At 33.5% G+C, this 22,843-nt stretch overlaps 1 protein-coding gene across 1 annotated transcript in view; it reads left to right on the top strand.

Annotated features, from left to right (window-relative positions):
- The window catches only part of LOC118187358 (neurotrimin-like), a 554,812-nt gene that overhangs the window by 473,263 nt on the left and 58,706 nt on the right, over positions 1 to 22,843 (top strand). Inside the window, exon 6 of the mRNA XM_085818899.1 lies at positions 13,703 to 13,993. Within this exon, the coding sequence (XP_085675025.1) occupies positions 13,703 to 13,993 (291 nt within the window). The remainder of the gene's footprint in view (positions 1 to 13,702; positions 13,994 to 22,843) is intronic.

Raw genomic sequence — 22,843 nt, 5'->3', positions numbered from 1 at the left:
ACTTAGGGAAATTGCTATAAATTAAGCATAAAACAAATCAGTGCGAGAATGGTTTTGCATACGAACTGCGACTGCAACACATTTCAACCAGTTTTAACCAGCCTCAGATGTTAAAAAGTTCCAGAATTAAGATCTTCTTATTGTAAATGCACAAAGTTTAAATCTTGGCATAAAATTAAATAACTTGGGCATTTAAAGCCCGAATATTGGAAAATATCATAATTAAGAATTTTTAAATTTTTGCAATAGCATACGTACAAAATAATGATCAACAATTGATTCAAGGCTTTCATACGAATACAATAATCCGAATGGAATGTAAAAGATTATTACTATTCTAATTTACATTGAAAGTTGTTACACGACCTTGAAAAATCAATATTATAATTTATAAGGCAGACATGTAACTGAAATTATTAAATGCCAAAAAAATGCAAATATAATGAGACTTTTCTAATGCGACCACTAACGGCGGCTTCAAGCGATTTTTAGGCCACTTATATAGATGGTTGCATTAGAGAGGCAAATGTATAAAACCCTGTTTATTTATGTTGTAGGAAACACTTTTAGAGTTCGCCGTCATGAGATTCTCTGTACTTATATGTAAAACAGTTACAAATAATACGTCTTACTAAAACGATCTGACATATTTAGGCTTCTAAAATGATGTCAAAAATTTCAAAAAGGAAATCTAACAGAAAAAAAATCCTGATTTGGTTAATTTAAAGCAGTTAACACAATTTATGATAAATAAAACATTAATTAAAGCATCACAGGCTTCAGTATGAGAAAAAATTAACATGATCATCAAATCAGATTATTTAGGTTATGGCAAAGTACCATAAGATTATCTGCCGAAGTGAATATGGATGCCTTCATGGAAGACTGTTTATAGCGAGTAGTTGACAAAAATTATTTCATACGTCTGATACAAACAGACTCGTATTTATGTTACACATGGAGAAAAACACGAAAATTTCCTGTTAAGCAGCACATCCGCCATGGTTTGAGCGCCAGTCGAACTACCAATATTCAACGATTTTTACCTCTCGGCTGCTAGTGGTCAAAGGTCATTTAAGTTATTCTCTGAATTTCAAAGTTATCTGTCTATGCTTTATTACACAATTATTCATGCTCAGATTTTTGGAAACAAGAGATAAATTAAAAACTGGAATTCTAGATAACCAAGTTAAATAATTAAATTTATTTAATTTTCCGTTTTGATACGTTTTACGTTATGAATACGAAAAGCTCCCACGTATGACTTATTTGGAACTCAATTTGGAGAGTAGAATGAATAAGCTTCTTTAATTTGGTTTGGTTTACTTGACTATAACAAAGCGCACGAAAGGTATCTGCCTAAGAGAATGGTTGCCTTCGTGGAGGGCTTCCTAAGGAAAACTAGCTCGTAACCACGTTATATAGCGGAAAAACCACGAAAAGCTGCTTTCTTAGGAATCGAACCCAGATCTAACAACCAGGGTATTCAGCAACTTAACCGCTCGGCCGCTTTTAAGTTTCCATAAGCTTTACACGTAATTGTAATTAATATAACTACTATAAGTAAAAATCCTTTCTAAGATATCCATCAGCCATCCATCATATTTCAGCCTATCAGTGGCCGAGCGGTAAAGACGCTGAACACTGCTAGTTTGGTTCGAGATTCCAATACCGCGAATGGGCTGGCTGCATGGGCACTCTCGTGGTTTTCCCCATGTGTAATATGTATACGAGCCAGTTTCCCTTAGAAAGTTCTCCACGAAGGCACCCCTCCCTTTAGCTAGATAGCCCTCGTGCGCTTTGCCATAATTGAATAATCCTAATCCATCCACGTTTCTAGTTGATTTTTGGTATTCTGTGAAGATTACCACCCTAGAAAGATGATATTCAGTGCAAGTGTTTGTTTATACCTATAGAAATGCCTGTCACTTTTGGAAGTGATCGTCTTAAGGAGATGGTCATAATAATCGTTTATGGGCTACTAGATGGTCCGGCTCTGAATAGGTTACGCATTGGTGCATTGTAAAATGCATTAAATCCTCTCTAATACGATCATCCACGTTTCTAATTATTTTGGTCTTTGGTGGAAGTGTGTGTGTGTGTATTTAATTATGGCAAAGCACACTAGGGCTATCTGCCTAAGGGGAAGGATTACTTTCGTGGAGGACTTTCTAAGGGAAACTGGCTCGTATACACGTTACACATGGGGAAAACCACAAAAACGCCCATGCAGCCAGCCCGTTCGCGGGATTCGAACCTCGGACCGAACTACCAGTGTGCAGCGACTTTACTGCTCGGCCGCTGGTGGGCGTCTTTGGTGGAAGTGGTCATCTTAAAGAGATATTGCTCGGTACAAGTGTTAATTTCTACTAGCGAGCAAGCCCGCTTTTCATTGTTCAATGTTCATGAGTTCCCATTGTAATTTCGCCGGTATTCGAAAGTTGGACCGAACTACCAGTGTTCAGCGCCGGCTTATTCACGTATGCATCCACAGGATACTTCATAAACGTTAGAAATGCAGAAAATCTCGAAAACACACATGTAGTCAGCCCGTTCGCCGTTATTCGAAAGTTGGACCGAACTACCAGTTTTCAGCATTTTGCGCGGGCTGCGCCCGCTATATTCACATATTCATCCAGAAGATACTCCATACACGATACACTTGCGTAAAATCACGAAAACACCCATGCTGCCAGCCCGCTCGCCGGGATTCGAAAGTTGGTCCGAACTACCAGTGTTCGGTGCTTTTGCGCTGGCTGCGCCCGCTTTATAAACGTATGCCTCCCCAATATCCTGCATACACGATACACGTGTCGAAAAGCACGAAAACACCCATGCAGGCAGTCCATGGGCCTGGATTCGAAAGTTGGACCGAACTACCAGTGTTCAGCGACTCAGCCGCTAATGGGCCATTGTACGAAATAAAATCACGAATATTTTCTGGTTTATTATTCCAAGAGTAGATCGCCGGGATCGAACTACCAGTGTTCTGCGGTTTTGCGCGCGCTGCGCCCGCTTTATTCACACATGCATCCTGAAGACGCTGCATACACGATACACATGCGGAAAATCACGAAAACACCCATGCAATCATCCCGCTCACCGGGATTCGAAAGTTGGACCGAACTACCAGTGTTCAGCGGATTTGGGTGGGCTTCGCCCGCTTTATTCACGTATGCGACCAGAATATACTGCATATGCGATACATATGCCTAAAATTACGAAACCACCCATGCAGCCAGCCCATTCGCGGGTATACGAAAGTTAGACCTAACTACCAGTATTCAGCGGGCTGCGCCCGCTTTATTCACCTATGAATCCAGAAAATACTGCATGCACTTATACACATGCGGAAAATCACCAAAACATCCATGCAGCCAGGCCGTTCACCGGGATTTGAAAGTTGGACCGAACTACCGGTTTACATCGATTTTACCTGAACTGATCCCGCTTTATTTTGGTATGCAGGCATAAGATACTGCATACACGTTAGACATGCGTAAAATCAAGAATACACCCCTCCAGCCAGCCAGCCGTCCGGGATTCGAAAGTTGGACCGAACTACCATTTTTCAGCGGTTTTGCGCGTACTGTGCCCGCTTTATTCACGTATGCATGCAGAAGATAGTGCATAAACGATACACATGCGTAAAATGAAGAAAACACCCATGTAGTCAGCCCGTTCGCCGGGATCGAAAGTTGGACTGAACTACCAGTGTTCATCGGTTTTGCGCGAGCTGCGACCGCTTTATTCACATATGCATCCAGAAGTCACTGCATACACGATACACATGCAGAAAATCACGAAAACACCCATGCATTCAGCCCGCTCGCAGGGGCTTCGAAAGTTGGACCCAACTACCAGTGTTCAGCGGTTTTGCGCCCGCTATATTCAGGTATGCATCCAGAAGATACTGCATACATTATGCACATGTGGAAAATCAGGAAAACACTCATGCAGCCAGCCCGCTCGCCGGGATTCGAAAGTTGGACCGAACTACCAGTGTTCAGCGGTTTTGCGGCCGCTTTATTCACGTATGCACGCAGAAGATACTGCATACGCGTTACACAGACAGAAAATAACGAAAACACCCATACAGCCAGACCGTTCGCCGGGAATCGAAAGTTTGACAGAACTACCAGTGTTCCATGACTTTACCGCTCAGCCGCTAATGTGCCGTTGTAAAAAGTGTAATCGCGAAAATTTTCGCATTTATTATTCAAACAGTAGATTCGTTATTAAAATTCCTATATTTTTTATAAACTTCAATATAATCACACACAAAATTGTATCAATGTATATATTAATGCAATTAATAATTCATAATTATTTATAATAAGAAAAGTTTCCATATACCATCTCCAAGGAACATATATTCAATTTAAAACCCTGAACGGAACTACCAGTGTTCAGTGACTTTACCGCTCAGCCGCTAATGGGCCGTTGTAGAAAGTGTAATCGCGAAAATTTTCGGGTTTGTTTATTAAAACACTATATTCGTTATTAAAATTCCTTTACTTTTTATAACTTCAACAGAATCACACACAATATTATATTAATGCAATTAAAAATTCGTAATTATTTCTAATAAGAAAAGTTTCCATATATCGCGTGGTTATAGGATCCATTTTAATATTTTAGTAAAATAAAAAATCCGAAAGGTTTCAGATTTTAAATTACGTGAAAAGAGGCCTTTTTTTTTAACATTTTGTGTGTTACCTTTATTTATTAAATATCATATTCTTCGCAAACCATAAAATTCATTTCAAGAGCAGTATCGCAAAGTAATTTTAAATTGAGCACATTTTTAGAATTTCCGATTCACAGCCTCATGCGCAGGAGATAAAAATGTTTTTTCTGTACAACGTTGCCATGGCTCGCTTTGAAATTTCTGAGTTTGTTAATCAAAAATTCGTTACAAAATATAAAATCGATAATAAAACAAATTCCAAATTTAGGCTTCCTGTTGCCCATATTCGCAGGAGGATTACGTCATTCGAAACTCGATGGATCTAGGTACCGTTGTTTTATCACAATATTTGGTGGCAACAGTTTGAAAAGTGAAACGGACATTCAGAGTGATTCGACGCAAAATCGAAAAATGAAAACAATAGTCCCTCAGGGACTAATAATTTTGAAATAAACCTCTTAATTTTAATAACTGTGGTATTCTTGTTTTCAAACTTAAGTGCAAAATTAAACAATTGTTTCCTGTGCAGATACGTTACTTTTAATTAAAATCAAATGAGAAAAAAAATTATGCGAAAATTAATTAGCTAAAAAATTTAGTACTATTCTTATCGCAAACCGTAACTTGAAATTGCATCTACAACTGTTTCTTATACCAGAGCTCAGGATGAATTCGTTTTCTGTTGTGCGTCAATAAATGTTTCACTAAACCGCAGCTTAAGGCTATAACTACATGCAGTGCCAGGAGAGTAATTACTAAAGACCTGACAATGACCGACGCTGGACAACCCGCCTTCCCCCCTGGCTTCCATCGCGAAAGCTTTCCGCTCTTAAACAACCCTCTATTTTTAACCTTAACGAAGAAACCATGGAGGTAGGCTCCATGGAAGAAACAAGCAGCCAACACATCTTCTTGCTTCTACTCGCCCATGTTTCCGGTCATCCGTAGTTACGGTTGTTGAGATAAAACTTTTATCACCCAGCTTGGCGATCTTTCTAAACATGCCTTATATTTCCCATTGCAAACGAAGGGGGACATTTTTTCCGTTCCTTATTTTCCGGGGGCATTCTTTCCGTTTCCCTTTTTTCCGGGTGACATTTTTTTCTACAACCGATTTTTGCGTAAATGTCAGTAAACTATACAAATTGCTATTATCCATCACACTATGAATGTTTCTTTCATGGGAAAGTGTCCTTTTTTCGATTTGTATGGAACAGTCGTGTGTCGAAATACTATCAGAACCGTGTCAAGCGAGCTTCTGAATGTAAACAAAGAACACCCCATCTGGTGACCCAAGCTTCAAAGCAGTGCTTCACTTCTAGTGCCGGTTGGCCTCCCCTTCCTTTCCTACCTCCATGATGCTTACGCATTATCGCACTCAACTTGGCGCAGTTTTGCGAATTTACGTAAGAAAAAGAAAAGTTTCTTTTATTGTAAAAAAATCTATATACATACATACATATTTTACTTTATAATTATATATTTGTTTCAAAAAATAATCCGTAAAACCTAGTAACAAACAATTTTTTTTTTCTTTTTTTTTGGTGGAAATTTTGTAGCTGTCGCTTTAAGAAAAGATTTGAAGCATTGTTCCTTTAGCGGTTTGGGGCGAGGGGGATGCTGTGTTCTTGCAAACATTTCACCTTTGTCATTTCATATCATAGAAAAATCCCACAACGACAAATTTTTAAAACCAAGTTAAAGACAAAAAATAATCGCATGTTTTCTAGAAAAGCAATTGGAGCTTGGAATACAGCAAACATAATGCTTACCAAAACGGCGAGGTTGAAAATAAATACTTGTCATTTTGCGCATATTTGTCTGAGTAATTGTTATGCGCGTGTTTACCGGAGTTTGGCGTGTTCGGAAACTTTGGCGATTTTTGCTAAGGTAACGGCAATAATATGTAAGTACTGCCGTATCTGTAATCCTAAAATAGATTGGTCAATGGTAATCAATGTTCAGTCCTTTCACTTTTAGGATTATCGATCTGATTGTAGTTGATAGCCAAAATATAAGATGCATAATTGTCTTGTATTAGTACTGATTTGCTGCGATGATCTCAGCTACAGTAGTCTCGTATAAAGTGCAGTAAATGTAGGATTTCAATTAAATTTTGTTCGAGGAATATTTTCTAACATTTAAAAAAATTAAAATTTTTCACATTTAATTTTGAAAAAGGGCGACTTTACGAGACAAGAAACATAGTTTGGATCAAGCGGAAAATATCTCGCAATAATATCAGTGCTTTTGACGCAGTGCTGTTCATTACTTTAGAAAATTCATAACTCAAATTTTGAAATTTTCTTATTTATTCTGCAATTTTATTTTATCGTGAAGAACTTAGGAATGTCATTTAGCAGAATGTCTAGACTAGTTTTGTACGTCTGGATTTCAGACAATTGTGTCTGCTTACTGGTCTGAGAATACGCGAAAAAGAAACACCTTTGCTTCTCATATCAATATCCTAATTTTAAGTTTTGAATAATATAATAGTTTCTGCTAATTCTGATCAAGAGCTTTGTGGCAAAAGAATGCATAATTAATTCAAGAATGTAAATTAAAAATATCAGTTTAAAATTTTTAAAGTAGTGTCAGTTTTTTTAAACGCCATTGAATGATATATTAAAATATTATAGCTCATATCGCCAATTTCATTATTTTTCCATATATGTCTCGTGATCATTTAACATTTAAATTCATCTAAATGTTTAGGTATTTCAAGAAATTTTTAAGTATTTCCTATTATGTGTTTCTTTGATTAACTAAAGATAATAAAGTTTAACAGAATTTAATTAAATTTAGTGCTTATCAGTATTTGAGTTTCTTTTCACTGTATAGGTACAGATGAAATTTATTTAAATGTCTACTTTGAAAAGAAAGTATTTTATATTGGCTGTTTGTTTAAAAGAAACTTATATTTATTCTTATAACACTACCGCAAATTTGCAGAATGTTAATTACTGGTTATGGATGAAAGAATTCATAAAGCTTTTAGTGGGAAAAAAGCATGAAATATTCAATCCTTTCTCTGTATATTTTTAACGATTTTTAAGTTTTGTAAAATATTTAATGTTATTTAAATTGCCTTATATGATTGCTATATAAAATTACATCCCGTATTTTCCATTTTCATTTCCTTTTCTGATCTTTAGCTGTTATATTTCCGTTTTGTAAATTACTTATTTCTCATTACACTTTCATATTTTCAAACATCTAGGAGTTCTATAATATTTCTTTTACCTTGGTTTTTCTTTTCTTGAGAAGTGTTATTATCTTGAGATCGTATAATATTATCAATCTTTTAAAAATTTTAAATCTTGCATTAAAACATTATTATTAGCCTGGCTGGAATAATGCAAGGAATTATCCTGTCTTATTGCGAGCCTTCGTTGCACCGCTGGCAGCACGTCTGGCTAGTAAGGTGCCAGCGACCGCACCAAAGTTAATTTTTCATGTTTCACTCTTCGAAAAGCATAACACTGTCCGTAAGTAATTGTAAAGTCTCTAAGGATATTCAAAGCGAATATGCAAATAATAATTTCTCTTCTTTACTAAATCATTTTGCAAAATACTGCATAAGATTATAAGGTATTTCTCCCGCCTTCCTAGCGTGCCTTCGTGGTGTAGTGATCTGCACGCTGGGCCGGTATTCCACAGGTCCGCTGTTCGATTCCCGACGAAGGCGTTGCTAAGTTTTCATCTTGCCTGCTTCCAAAAAATACCTAATGTTTCTATAAAATTTCAGTTTATATTTATATATAGTATTTTTATACTCTTATACAATAATATATCTCTTAACATGTACTCATTTAATACATAATATCAAACTACAGGAATTTTGAAAGTCTAAATGTTAAAAATAAATTTATAATAAATAATATAATTATTAATAATATAGTTTTAATAATTAAATTGTTAAAAATAAATCTAAATGCAGGCTATGAGGGAAAAAATCGAGATTAAGAATCTGGCAACTGTGTTATATATGATCAAGAGACTCTATAAAATAATTTTCTGTCGTAAATACACTCATCGAGTCATTGGCTAAGAGATATCACGTGTCCTGGTTTCAAATGGCACAGACAGAAAGCAGAATAACCGTCCCCCATAAAACTGTGTCGGGGTGTATACGCTAGGCCTCGTAACGTCGCTATAAATAATAGTACTTGGAAAATTTATTAGGATTTTTGAAGCGAGAAGCAAGAAAAATCACATCAGTGCCGTTGCCAGGATTCGAAATCCGGTACATCCATTATTATTAGCCAGAAGGGGTTCAATTTATACCATGAAGACACGCACCAATTAATGGATGAATTCGTTGCATTTTTTTCTTTAATAGTTCTGTAATTTAAAAGTATCTCCTAAGGTGCCAAATAAACGAAAAAAGAATTCAGTTCGTTTATGTTTTAAACAAAATTCCCATTTTACTGAGATTTTTTTCTTTAGCTCCAGCATCATATTTTTAATTAAAAGTCCATATTAGTAGCAATTATTTCCAAAATTAAATTTCTGACGTTTCCTTACTTCTTTTATAATAGGTATTTTATTTTTTTTTTTTTTTTTTTTTTTTTTTTTTTTTTTCTACCAATGGCGGGCCTTCAGCCGATTTTGGTTTGTCCATTACTAAGGCCAAAAGTGGTGATTACTCTATTAAGCAGGCACCTAATAGGTGGGCCACCTTTGCCTCTATGAAGGGACGGAAAGTTACAACTATGCCTTCTCAGGGATTCGAACCCGGACCCTATGGTATCGCAGTCGGCTCCCCTAACTACTATACCGTCTGGGCGGCTTATTTTAATATTGAAGCTTTCTTAAAAGATAACAAATTATTTGTACGCAAAAATTGCGTCTTTTAGATATATGTATATCTTAAAGGAACAAGTTTAAAATGAAGTTTTGAACAATCTAGGAATACGTACATATACTGAGATGTAACAAGAGACACATAATATCAGAGCCGTAACCAGAGTTTTCAATTCGCTGACGAGTTTGCGTCCCTTTCTGTGTGCCAAGAATGGAAAACATTTCATTCTAAAATTTCGTAACATCAGTATGGACCCCCGGGGATGCTGCGCCCGAGGATAAATATTCTTCCTTGCCCTACCCTAGCTACACCACTGCATGATATGCCTCTTTTATTTACGCAGCAGAAATTTTAATGTAGGCATAAATTCCATATTGAAAACCATAGACTAAAATTATTTTTAAGCATTTTTGAAATTAACAATTATTAAAGTATTATTTGAATTTATGATTAATGATTAATCAGCGTTGCAAAATACAGAATCTGATCTAAATGAGACATTTTTAGTTTTAATATAGTTATGTAAAAATACTTCACGATTTAGCAAAAAATGCGTAATTTAAAACTGCATAATGTAAAGTTGGTAGAAAATCTAGTTAAAAATGTTGTAGCTTTCTAATACATCTTGCGCAAAATATGTAATAATTTTGCGCTGCAAGTTGTTTTAGACCCTACTGGTTCTGTGGCATCATCATTGGTCCTCGTCTACTCTACTAGATATATTAAGAGCGATTTTTGCCGAAAGGGGATACCTGTGAACGTAGCTGATTTTGGATGACGCGTAGGGGATAATCATAAACATAGGGCACGTATCTTGATCATTAAACACATCTAGGCAATAACCAGTCCCGCACAGAGGGGCGATAGAGCCCATTTTGAGACCACTCTCTATTGGCAAGTGGGCCGCTGTTAGGTTGCTGATATCAGGGTGAGATTTTAATCGGCGCTTCTTTGTTACAATTGATTGGTTTGGCGTCGCTGCATGAGGATGTGGCTGATGCTGCTGTAAAGCAGTTTTTTGTGGGGGAAGCGCGACAGCAAAATATCCAAATTACGTCCTAGAATCGCCACTACGGCGGCGTTGCTTGAAGAATTGCCACAAATGAGTTTGGACTTTGTCCATTTCGTGTTCAAATCTATAACCTCGTTGTGAAATTGGAAGCCCTTCCGGAATGGAAGGTGATGATTTCGAATCCCGGCGAGGATATCGCACATTTTCCAGTTTCTTGCTACGTAATGAACTTAACGGCTCTGCAGTGTTAGTAAGCAATTATTTTCTGTGTGCTGATAATAGAAATATCATTTGCAGTCCTTCATCAACATTCTGTTGCTATTTATTGTTTCTCCCTTACAAATCATATTTTACTTTAGAAATATGTATAGAGTAGAATCTCTCTACCTTTTACCTATAATGTCATATAAAACTTTATTTTGAATAAGTTAAACATTTCGCTTTCAAACATTCGTTTTCGAAACGCATAAATTTATTTCTTGCGAAAAAATAATTAAAAATCTCTCCATAAAATAATTAAATCATTCTTCTCACTGACTTCGATGCAGTGCCATTTAAATAGAAAGGAATATCATTTTAACAGCTTATCATTCATTTAATTATCAGATTTTTACGGGTAGGTTTCAGATGTATTTAGTAAATTGGAGAATCTTTTTTTTTTTTTTTTTTTTTTTTTTTTTCCATAGAACTTCAAATGTGTCAAATTTACAATGTCTAGTCAGCAGTCCAAAATGCATAAACATTTCTTTCTCTAAGTCGAATGAGGAAATTTTTCGAATAATTAATGTATATCCTCGACGTAAACCTACCCTTCTACTTTTCGTATTCCAATGAATACTTGAGACGCAACCTGAAGTACATAATTATCTAAAAATCACTACGTGCGAAATAACATTTCGGAAAAGACGGAATAATAATATTAAAGGGATTTTAGAAAAAAAAATTAATAATAAACAATATAATATAAAAAAATTAATTTAAAAAATCTGAAAGTTTTTCAGATTTTAAATAACGTCCAAAGGAGCGTTTTTTAACATTTTGTGTGTTACCTTTATTTATTAAATATCATGTTCTACGTAATTAAACCATAAAATTCCGTACAGCAACAATATCGCAAAATGACTTTAAAATGAGTATATCTTTATAATTTCCGATACAGAGTCTCGAGCGCTGGAGATAATTGTTTTTTTGTACAGTATTGCCATTGCTCGCTTTGAAATCGTTTAGTTTTTTAAATCAAGAATTCGTTGAAGTGTTACAAAATATAAAATCGATAATAAAACAAATTTCAAATTCAAATTAAAGCTTCCAGATGATCATATTCTATGAAAGATTACGTTATTCAAATTTTGATGGCTGTATGTACCGTTGTTTTATCACAATGAGAGAAATATACCTACATTCAAGCAGATTCTTCATTACTTAATATATTTAATATAATACAGGAATCTAGTATTTGGTGGGAACAATTTGAAAAGTGATTCACCGCTTATAGTTTTCAATGCAAAATGCGAAAATTAAATTAATAGTATTTTAGGCAAAGTGCCCCTTTGAACTAATAAAGAACACAATAAAAATTTGATGATAAATAGAAAAAAAAAAAAAAAGAGGGAAGTGGAATAAAAAGAAATCTGAAAGGTTGCAGATTTTTAAGGGTCACCGAAAGTTTTGTTAAGGTATTTTTACACTCCAGCTAAACTCGCAGTCTATCAGCCTGCTGTTACACTCCTACTAACTTTTTTAGAATTTTTAGCTTTATTAAGCATAATTTGCTTTGCGCTTATGCCATATGTAATTCTAAAGCAAAATTACAGAAATTTAAAAGCAGCATAACAGTATACATTTAGAATTCCCGATGCAGCATTTTGCGTTGCCATACATTTTTCTTTTTGTTTTCAATCTTTTGTTACTTCATCATATCAATATTCAGTTTTCTTCATAAGATGACTTTACAAAACGCTTTTGTTCTTTTATTATTAAAGATTGTGTGTTTATTTTATTTATGAAATATCACGTTCTTGTCGCTTACGCTACATAAAATTCGATTCAACAACAAATTGCAAAATGTTTAAAAATTGCATATCTTTAGAATTTCCGATAGGCAGTCTTCGCGCTGGAATTAAAAATTTTTTATTTCGTACATTGTTGCCATTGCTTTGAAATATTTTATCAAAAATTCGTTAAAATTCTACAAAATATGAAGTAGACAATAAAACAAATTCCAAATTCGGGGATCCAGGCACCCATGTTTCCGGATGGAGAACTACCTTATTCCAACTTCCAATGGGTCTAGGTACCTTCTTTTCATAGTGCGGGAAACCTACAGGCATATATGGAGATTCTTTATTATTTAATTTCTTTAAATATAATACAGAGCGATAATATTTGGTAGCAACAATTTGAAAAGTGAAACTGACATTTGTTGTGAGCAAAATACAGTTTGGAGACTAACAGCCCTCCTCGGCTAACGCCCCTTTGGGCTAAAAATTAAGGAATATAATTTCAGGTGGCATTAAAAATTAGCGAAAAGTTAAAATTGTGAAGATTCAGTGAATGCGTAGAATATTTTATGTTAATCAATCATTTATTATGATTGCGACCTTTAGTATGACTTCTCCCTTTTTGCATTTTTCACCAGAATGCGAAGTAGCTGTATGTAGTTAGGCTGAAATATTTCGATCTGATAGACACAGTATTTTAGACATTTGCGCGACGTGGTTAATTCCTGCCAGCCCTAGCACTTGTAATTATTTTGCTTTGGCATGTCTTGCCGCCGATATTTAAAATCTAACCACACCGAAAAATATTGAGCCAACTTCTAACTTAGCATTTTAATTTTGTAACCTTAGACTACCGTTCAGTGTCTAAATTTATTGACTGCTCTTATTTTAATTTGAATTTCCTCAAGCTGTGATTATTTTAGCACAAAGTCATGTATTTATGCTCAAATTTCTGTATAAATCAGAAGGTTATTTTTATAACCTTCTGAAGATTTTATTATTCTGTCTCAGACATAGTGATAACTCGCTTCGCAACAGTTAGGGTTATAAGACTTAAGTAGCATAAACAGATGAGGCGTAACCCTGTAATTGAACTAATCAAGATAAACTAACACATTTTAAAGAAAGGCCTATTATTAAAAAATAAAATAGATGCTTTACAACGAAATAATTATTTGTACGTTTTTTTCTAGTCACTCCGATGATATGGATACCGAATCAATTGGTTGGAGCACCTGTAACAACAGACGTCCTACTACAGTGCAATCTAGAATCTCATCCCCGGTCTGTAACGTACTGGATGAAAGAAGGTGGAATTATGGTTCTTACGAACATCAAGTATAAAATTGAAGTTCAACCCACAGTGTTGTATAAGGTGCAACTAAAGCTGTACATCAGGAATCTGCAACCGGAAGACTTCGGATCCTATACATGTGTTGCTAAGAATTCATTAGGAGAAACAGAGGGTACCATTAGACTGTATGGCAAGTGGAAAATTTTATATATTTCTTAATATTAACGAAAGATATCCTTCATTTTGATTGTTAAGTAACAAAATATACCAGTTGTAATAGTAGTTTTTGTTAGATGTGTATCTTAGATATTTTGTACATTTAAATTTAAATAGGAAACAAGTGTATCTCAAAATATTACGGAATTTTATTTTATGATGTTTGGAGAGTGTAGCAGTTATATATCTCAGTTATTTTCTCATTTCTTAAGGAACACAAATTTAGAGAAGACCATATGCCTGTTTTGTATGATAATTTAATTTTCACAGTCATTGTGATTGAATTGAATAGATTTGCTTTATTTTTGCACAATGCAGGTATTTTACTTTCCTGCTTAATAAAACACCTATTTGTCAAAGAGTTATCTAAATAATAATTGTGTTTTTCGTTAAATTCATTGTTAAGCACTTTTGTTAGAAAAAAAAAATATTTATTTTCTAAAACATACAAGTGCGGTGCGCATCCGCTCCGCTAATAGCGAATGCAGAAAGATTATGTTTTCATATTCAGTTACGTTCAATTTTCTTACCTCAACGTGCCTGTGTTTCACCGCCAGATTCTGGCGATGAATTTTGTGTTATACCCACACTCCTGATACTTAATCATTTTGTAATCCCCCCACTGTCTTCAATGTTCTATGGCTCTAGCCGCTCGACTACTGGTTAATGCTGATCCTTCAAATAGGTGCTCTTAGTTAATTCATTACAAATGCTTTGGTAGTGATCTGTGACAGCAATGTATTTCGTTTCTGTTGCTCTTCGAGAATGAGTAACGGTGCAAACAGTTTCGACACATACAATGGTGGGAAAAAATATTTGAACAATACAATTTCATGCAATAATTTTTATTGCAAATGGTGTCAATTAATTAATAAATTCTTATATAATAACTGGTTCACTTATAAATAAAAAAGAGTGTTTGTTGTCCCCCAAAACATACAAGTGTCAAGATATGCAAATATTCAAGTGGAAAAGTATTTGAATTGAACAATTTTAACTTGAAATTCAATGAAACGAATACTAAGAATAAAGTTTTATATTTTGGGGGGAAATGTCTATTGTTTGTAACACCCTGTAGTCTTCTCTAACGTTCTGGTAAGATCTGACGATATATTTTCCCATGTTTTCAAAAGAATATTTTTGAATTAATTTTTATTTGAAAAATTATTTTTTAGCTTCTTGATCCAAACAAGTACGACAAATTCTTAATCTGATTGATATCAGGTGATTGGGATGGAGTTTTCAGTCTTTGGGAAAGTTTACATAAGAATAATATTTTTGTAACCCCCTAGCTTTATGTTTAGGGTCATTGTCTTGTTGGATCCAAAAGTCTTCTTTGTTGTTGTCTTGTCGATATTACATGGAACAATGGTTACCAGAGCTTACCCCGAAGAGAGGTAAAGTCTTCTTTAATATCCAATTGTGGTACGCTTTGAAATAATTATCTCGCATTATCAAATTATCGTATATTCTCGCATTTAAAATTTTCTCATTTCTAGTCAAATTACCAGTTTCATGCCAGCTCATACTACCTTTATCATAACGCTCCCAACACCATGCTTTACAGTTTTTAAGATGTAGAGCCATTTTACTTTTTCTACAAACAATTTTGCTATCATCGGATCCAAACAAGGAAAATTTAAACAGTGCAAATAGTCATTTTTTCAAAATTTTAAAGGCTTATTTATATATTGTTTTACAAAATGAAGCGTGTGTGTGTGTGTGTGATTATGGCAAAGCCTCGAGGGCTATCTGCCTAAGGGGAGGGATGCCTTCGTGGAGGACTTTCTAAGGGAAACTGGCTCGTATACACGTTACACATGGGGAAAACCACGAAAATGCCCATGCAGCCAGCCCGTTCGCGGGATTGGAAGAACCTCTGACCGAACTACCAGTGTTCAACGACTTTACCGCTCGGCCGCTGGTGGGCCTACAAAATGAAGCCTTTTCTTTATTAGTTTCATACTTTCATATGGTATACGGTTTTTCTTATACACTCCTGGCTTTATATCTGGATTTATGTAGAAATTTCTTACTGTTCGAGGTGTAACACAAACACCTAAGTAAGATGCGAAGTCATTAGATATTTCTACACTACAAATAAAAGATTTTTTTTTTTCTGTAGAAATTACGGTCGCCCTGTCCTCTTTTTACTTCGATACTTCCAGTTGATTTATATTTACTCATCGCATAAGGGATAGTTGATAAATTTAATCTTAAAATTTTTGTTATTTCACGATAAGTAGAGCAATTGTTTCTTAAATTTACAATTCTATCGTACATTGCTAAAGTCAACTCATTCTACTTTCCACACATTTCAAAATAATAAATATGTAATAAAAAGGGAATTGAAACTAATACGTCTAATAGAAAGGTTCTAGAAAATATTGCACTTCTGTTTAGCTTTTAGTATTCGAAGTCAAGTTTCAACCTTTTCCATTGATTGTTCAATCCTTTTTTCTTGGAAATTTGCATAATTTCGTTTTTTGCCGTTGTGACAAGTTTACCTGATAGTTATATTTTATTTATTATATAAGATAATTTGAACTTGTTATTATGTAAAAATTCAATTTAAATTACCTCATTCGCAATAAAATTACTGCAAAAATGTGCATTGGTCTACTGCATTTTTCTTCTAACGTACGTATTTAAGTGAACACATAGAACTGGAGGTAACAACAGATTGAATGAACACCCAGAATTAAAGGTAACTCATTGGTACATATCACCTGCTAAGAAGTTACACATACAAAACATTTCGTTTAATAAATAATTTTATCTTTCCCCTATAGGATAATGTGTATGAAAAAGTTTTGCCATTGCAAAATATGAAAATTTTGAAAATAAATAAAATATGTTTTCCTTCTTTTTGACACACCTTAAACAATATTTAAAGTCGAGCAATAGCTGTTTCAAAGAATAACACCCTGAGCAATCATTAAAGCATAAATATTCATTAATGCATGAAATAATCCCACTAAATCAGTGGTTGGAAAATTAAAGAAAGCTTAAATAAGGAGCAAATTTTAATTACCGAGACAGTTTATGCTTTAGTAGTTAATGATTACTCATGCTTTAATGATTACTCAAAAAGATTAATTTTTAATTCAACTACATCTTTGTTTTTAACACTAAATGTTATTTTAAAATGTTTCCGGTTTTCTGCCTGAATTATGATGTACATACGTTTCTTCTTTTAAATATTGAATTATTTTATTTTAAATTATAAGACACGTTATGAATAACTGATAGGTGTATAAATATAAATCTCATATAAAAAACAAGCAAAACAATTTAGAAATAGATTCATAAACGTTCAGATATGTCCTATTAAAAACTGACTGTTAACTATGTTATGTATACATTATCATAAAATTGTATAAAGCATTTTGTACAGAGATAAGCATTAAGCTTAGAAGATTCATATTTGCTGTATATCTTTTAGTCTGAAATACGTTTTAAGTGTATATAATATTTTAACATTAGAACATACGGTATAGTGGAGATGAAATAATTTAGGAAGATTAATATTTTTGAGAAGCCTATCTGTAAATTTACTGCAAGTAAATATAGGTAATAATTGCAGTCATCTCTAAATTTAAGTAGAAAATAAAAATCCACGTAAATAAGGAGAAGCAACTGTTATCTATTATTACTAGCATGTAAATTACTAGCATAAGACAGAGTGTGATCTCTAAACAGTAAAAAAAAAAAAAAAAAAAAAAAAAAAAAAAAAAAAAAATAGACTTTTGCTAACATTTCCGCAAGTACTGTAAATTTTTGACGCATTTTTAGAATTTACGGTTACGTTCTTATACGGTTACGTTCTTCAACTATTGAAATACTTTTTAATTACTTCCTTGCGATTTTATAAATACCAGAAATGCTCCTGAAGTAATGCCCTATACGATAAGCTTTCTTTTCATAAAAAAAAAGATATTAATCTAAAAATACAATACCTTTTATGTCAGACCAATCACGCCTTTCGTTTTTCAATAACCTGCTTGACCCTGATTTTGCTTTTACACTATTGCTTTCATTATTACTACTATTAATATTATAAGTACGCGCTATCTATTATAAGGCTATTACATACATTGTACATACATTACTTACTATAAGGATATTACTAGCTATCTCTTGTTTTTTGGCGATTCTTTTTTGACGCCAAGATCGGTGTCGGGAAGGCACAATTTCAAGGTGGCTGCTACACAAAACCAAAATAAGAAGTCAAAGAATTGCAAAATCTGTGTGTCCATGTACACATCGATCTGTTTTCACTTTAAAAAAAAAAAAAAAAAAAAAAAATCCCAGAATTGCACAAACTAGGCATTGCGCACTGCGTTAAATCTGTCCATGTACACATCAATCTATTTTCATTAAAAAAAAAATCAAGAAGCTAAAACAAAGTTAAAACTATCATGGTAACCAAAAATGAGATTTCATCGCTAAAATAATAATAATAATAATAATTGTCGCTAATCGAAGGGTTACCCAATTCTACACTAGTTCCCCAGGCCTCACTAGCACAAACAGGTGTTTGAGTTCATTGTGATTACCAGAATCATCAGTCATATATTTAGTGTATCGGTTGCAGTAAAATTTTCTCTGTTTTGAATGACTACCTATATATTTTGGCATTCTCGAATTTTCGATTATTAAACAGAATAAAAAAAGTGCAAAAAATGAATCTTTAGCTGTTAAATTAGCGCAGAAAATTTTTACACAAAACCAAAATACCGAAACCTAGGTGTCACCAAAACAATAAGTTTGAAACGTTATTGCCAAACGTGAAAGAGAAAATACTTTACCAGATTCTCCAAAGATATCGAAATGCTTAAAATTATTTAATTTATAAATAACACAGGAAAAAAGTGGAAACTGCACCTTTAATTTACTTCCTTTAAACTATTCCTTTTAATTTATTTCCTTTAAACTTTAACTTCCGATGTGGCAGACAGTTACTTCCGATTTCTTGTATCTCAGAAAAACCGATATATCTCCACTTCTAATAAACATATCAAGAAGAGAAAAGCAGTTTTCGATAGCTAAGAATATAGTAATATATAAGAATATATAAGATAGTTATGGTTTTAAAAATATTAAATCAAAAATGAGATTTTCAATCGAAATCGGCCTTTTGAACGAGGTCGGCTACCTTAATTCACTAAAACCATCCGACATTTCCGAGTTATTGACTTATATTTTCTTGAAGCTTTTCACATTGATCCAGATCTATAAAATAAATAAATTCAAACATTGATTTTCCTCGAAAGGTACTTAAATGCCTTAATACGTAATTTTTTAACCACAAAATTTTCTGCTTTTTATGAGTAAGTATCGTCATAAGTGTAAACTTCCTTTTTTTACTTATTTTTTTAAATTTAATTTTGTTAAGCCTCTTTAAGTATGTGCAACAAAATAGTGCAGAATTTTATGTTTTAAGAAGCAGCAGCGTGTCATATTTTCTCGAAATACAGGGATTATTTATACAGGGTATCCCATCAAGACATCACAAATTCTGCACAGACTGATTGCTTACTTGGAATACATAAAAAAGTGCCTAAATAAGTGTGCGGCATACCAGCACACTTATTTAGGCACTTATTTTTATAAATGGGAAAGAAAAGTATGACGTGTTATTCGGTGCAAGAAAGAAAAATATATTGGAAACATGAAACATCGGTATTTGTGGATATGTACATAGCAAGATGTTAAAAATGTCCACCATGCATATCGCGGCATGCATGGCCGCCCCGTTGAATGACATCAAGCACTCCTTTTAATCGTATTTAAAAGCCCGCATCTAGAACCAACTGGTAAATCTGGCATTATAAAAATGTATTCTGTACGTCATTGGCTAGATACAGAATACCCAAGCACTGGATTGGACTTGAGAGTCCAGTTTTATATTCGCCGCAATCCTCAGATCTGACACTTTTGGATTTCTTCCTGTGGCACCAACTGAAAGAATTGGTAAATCGAGACTTTATGATTACAGACAGTGATTTAATTGCTCGTATTCATGCTGTTTGTACTTTGGTATATACCATTCTTCTGCAACCAAAGGATGGCAACCAAGAGAAGGAGCTGCGCAGTTACATATTCTAGCAGTTTTCCACATACAAAATTTCAACGATCTTGAGGATACTCGTTTTTGAGGTATGCGAGATAAATACGTATGTACACTATAAAAAAAAAAAAAAAAAAAATGCGACAGTGCTATATCTCCCGTTCTACTAGGCCGCAAATTCAAATGCGTTTTTCATGTCTCGAAAGCGCGACTTAGGATATATATTAGATTTATATATAGCACTAACCTAACATAGGTATTTTGATACAAAATCGGACTTTTCCTGAAATAACATATCAATATTTTTCCATATTTCGATTCTACGACTCAAATTATGCCAGGATACCAAGTTTTGTAAAAATCGTACGAGTAGTTTTTAAAATATTAGCTCTCAAAATTTTAGCTCCTCAATGTTAATTGAATTTGATAAATATTTATTAATATCTCTTTTTTTATTAAACTTTTATTATTTTTCCTTTCACATTTCGAAATTTAGGTTCATTCCAAATAAAATTTACCCATTTTCTGTGTTTTATTTTTTAAATTTCTATTTTTAAATAATTTTTATAAATTTTTCGAAAAACATTTTGAATTATAACCTATAAAAGTTTTACCATCATCTTAAAGTAGGTGTATTTTTAAGCATATCTGCAAAAAATTAGACTTTTTTATTCAAAATTTTGTAAGATATACACAAATTTACATATTTTCACGTTTTGAAATTTGGCATCTTTTTTTTTTTTTTTTTTTTTTTTTGAGCGATAATAACGCCAAATGTGGTTTATGGATTTCTGTTACAGTGAATTGCCACAGCTATTTTTAACCTTAAATTTCAAGTAAAATTTTACGGAGAATTAATTATATAAAATATTTTCCCGCAATGATGCGTAATAAATATTTATTAATACTATATGAAGAGCTATTTTTTTAAATTACAGATATTCAAATTTTTAACTATTTTTTTTCTCTCTTTCTTCCTTTTTTTTTTTTTTTTTTTTTTTTTTTTAATAAGAGTAAATTTTTGTAAGAGTAAATTTTTACCTTCGGGTTTTTATCGTCTGCTACTTTACATTAACTTGGTTTAAATTGAATTGTCTAAAACTGAGAATTTTCGTTTGATGTTTATTTGAATTTTATGAAAATATTTTATGACATTAACTGCATAATTTATTTCTAAAGAAACTGTTGCTTATGAAGTGGCTGAAAGAGCGGCTAATACTACAATCCATATTTTTAAAGCACTGTATATTTTTATATAAACATAAAATTTAGAATAATCATTTTTATAAAAGTCAAATTATGATATAAACATACAACCCTCTAGAGACTGAATTAATGGAAGTTCAATGGTTATGTAGAAATGATCTGCAGCTACTTAATGGCTGGGTAAGTCAGCAGGCTCTGTGGACAAGTAAGAATAATTATATAAACGACACCCAACATTCTGGATTCAATTAACAACGAGGATACGATGTTTATTAAATGAATTTAAGAAGTTTTAAAACATAAAATATCAACTAATTTAAGCAAAAAGCAGAATTTAAGTTTTGGTAACTCGCTAGTAAACTACCAAGCCGTAGTGCAAATGAATATTCAATTTCTTTTGCAATAATTGTATTAACTTAATATTCTTGGAATATGAGATAAAGAAGGAATGTTCTCGGAAGATTAAAGAAGTGTTTAAATCCAGTGATATAAGGTTTGTCTTACAAGCTCAGGATCAAAACGATTCTGCAATTGCCCGAGCTGTTGACTTGTAAATGGCTGTGAATTAAGCAGATGACTTTTAATCTTACGTTTTCAGTCAGAAAACGTATTCCAAATGTTTTCTATTGCATGACAATGCATGTTTTCATTATTCAATAACTAGTCGGAGAACCGCTTGTGTTCCGAAAATAAGTATGTGTATTCAATCGTCCTGCATGTTCTTCAAATTTGTCTTCTTGTGATTTTTTTTTCTTTCCCAAAAACTAAAGTTGCCTCTCAAAAGAAAGTTTTTTAACATTGAAGAGACAAAAGGAGTATGACACCTACTTTTAGAGGAATGTCAAAAACAGATCTCTACAAGCCTTCTCTTCCATTACATGTTGTGCAGTCAGACAAAATGTTGCATCAGCGTAAATTCTATAATCTATTTTTATTACACTCTGATTACTCTGATTAACATACAGTGATTGTATAAGAAGAAACTTTGAAGCAAGCAAATTACCATTTAAAGGCGTTAAATTTGATAAACGTCAATTCAGAAGTTTATCCAGTGATGTAGTTTCAATCAGAAGTTTATCCAGTGTGTGGATGTCACCTAAAGATGTTTTTTTTTTTTTTTTTTTTTTTTTTTTTTTTTTCCTACTGATGAAACAGCGGCCGAGCGGTAAAGTCGCTGAACACTGGTAGTTCGGTCCGAGGTTCGAATCCCGCGAACGGGCTGGCTGCATGGGCGCTTTCCTGGTTTTTCCCCATGTGTAACTTGTATGCGAGCCATTTCCCTTAGAAAGTCCTCCACGAAGGCATCCCTCCCCTTACGCAGATAGCCCTAGTGTGCTTTGCCATAATTAAATAAACCAAAACCTCTTGAGGAAACCAGTCTTTCCTTTCATCTCATACCTTCAAAATGTTTAGCCTCTAAAGAATGATAAAGGCTCTGACCAAATACTTCGTGAAGAACTTTCTAAGGGAAACCAGCTGGCATACACGGTACACATGAGAAAATCTACGAAAATGCCCATGCAACCAGCCCGTTTACTGGGATTC

Source organism: Stegodyphus dumicola, chromosome 6 (genome assembly GCF_044657685.1).
Source record: "Stegodyphus dumicola isolate Sdum_Otavi_A_Nest chromosome 6, ASM4465768v1".
NCBI classification, from domain to species: domain Eukaryota; kingdom Metazoa; phylum Arthropoda; class Arachnida; order Araneae; family Eresidae; genus Stegodyphus; species Stegodyphus dumicola.
Note: the sequence above shows the minus strand (reverse complement) of the source record. Positions and strands in the feature narration are given on the sequence as shown.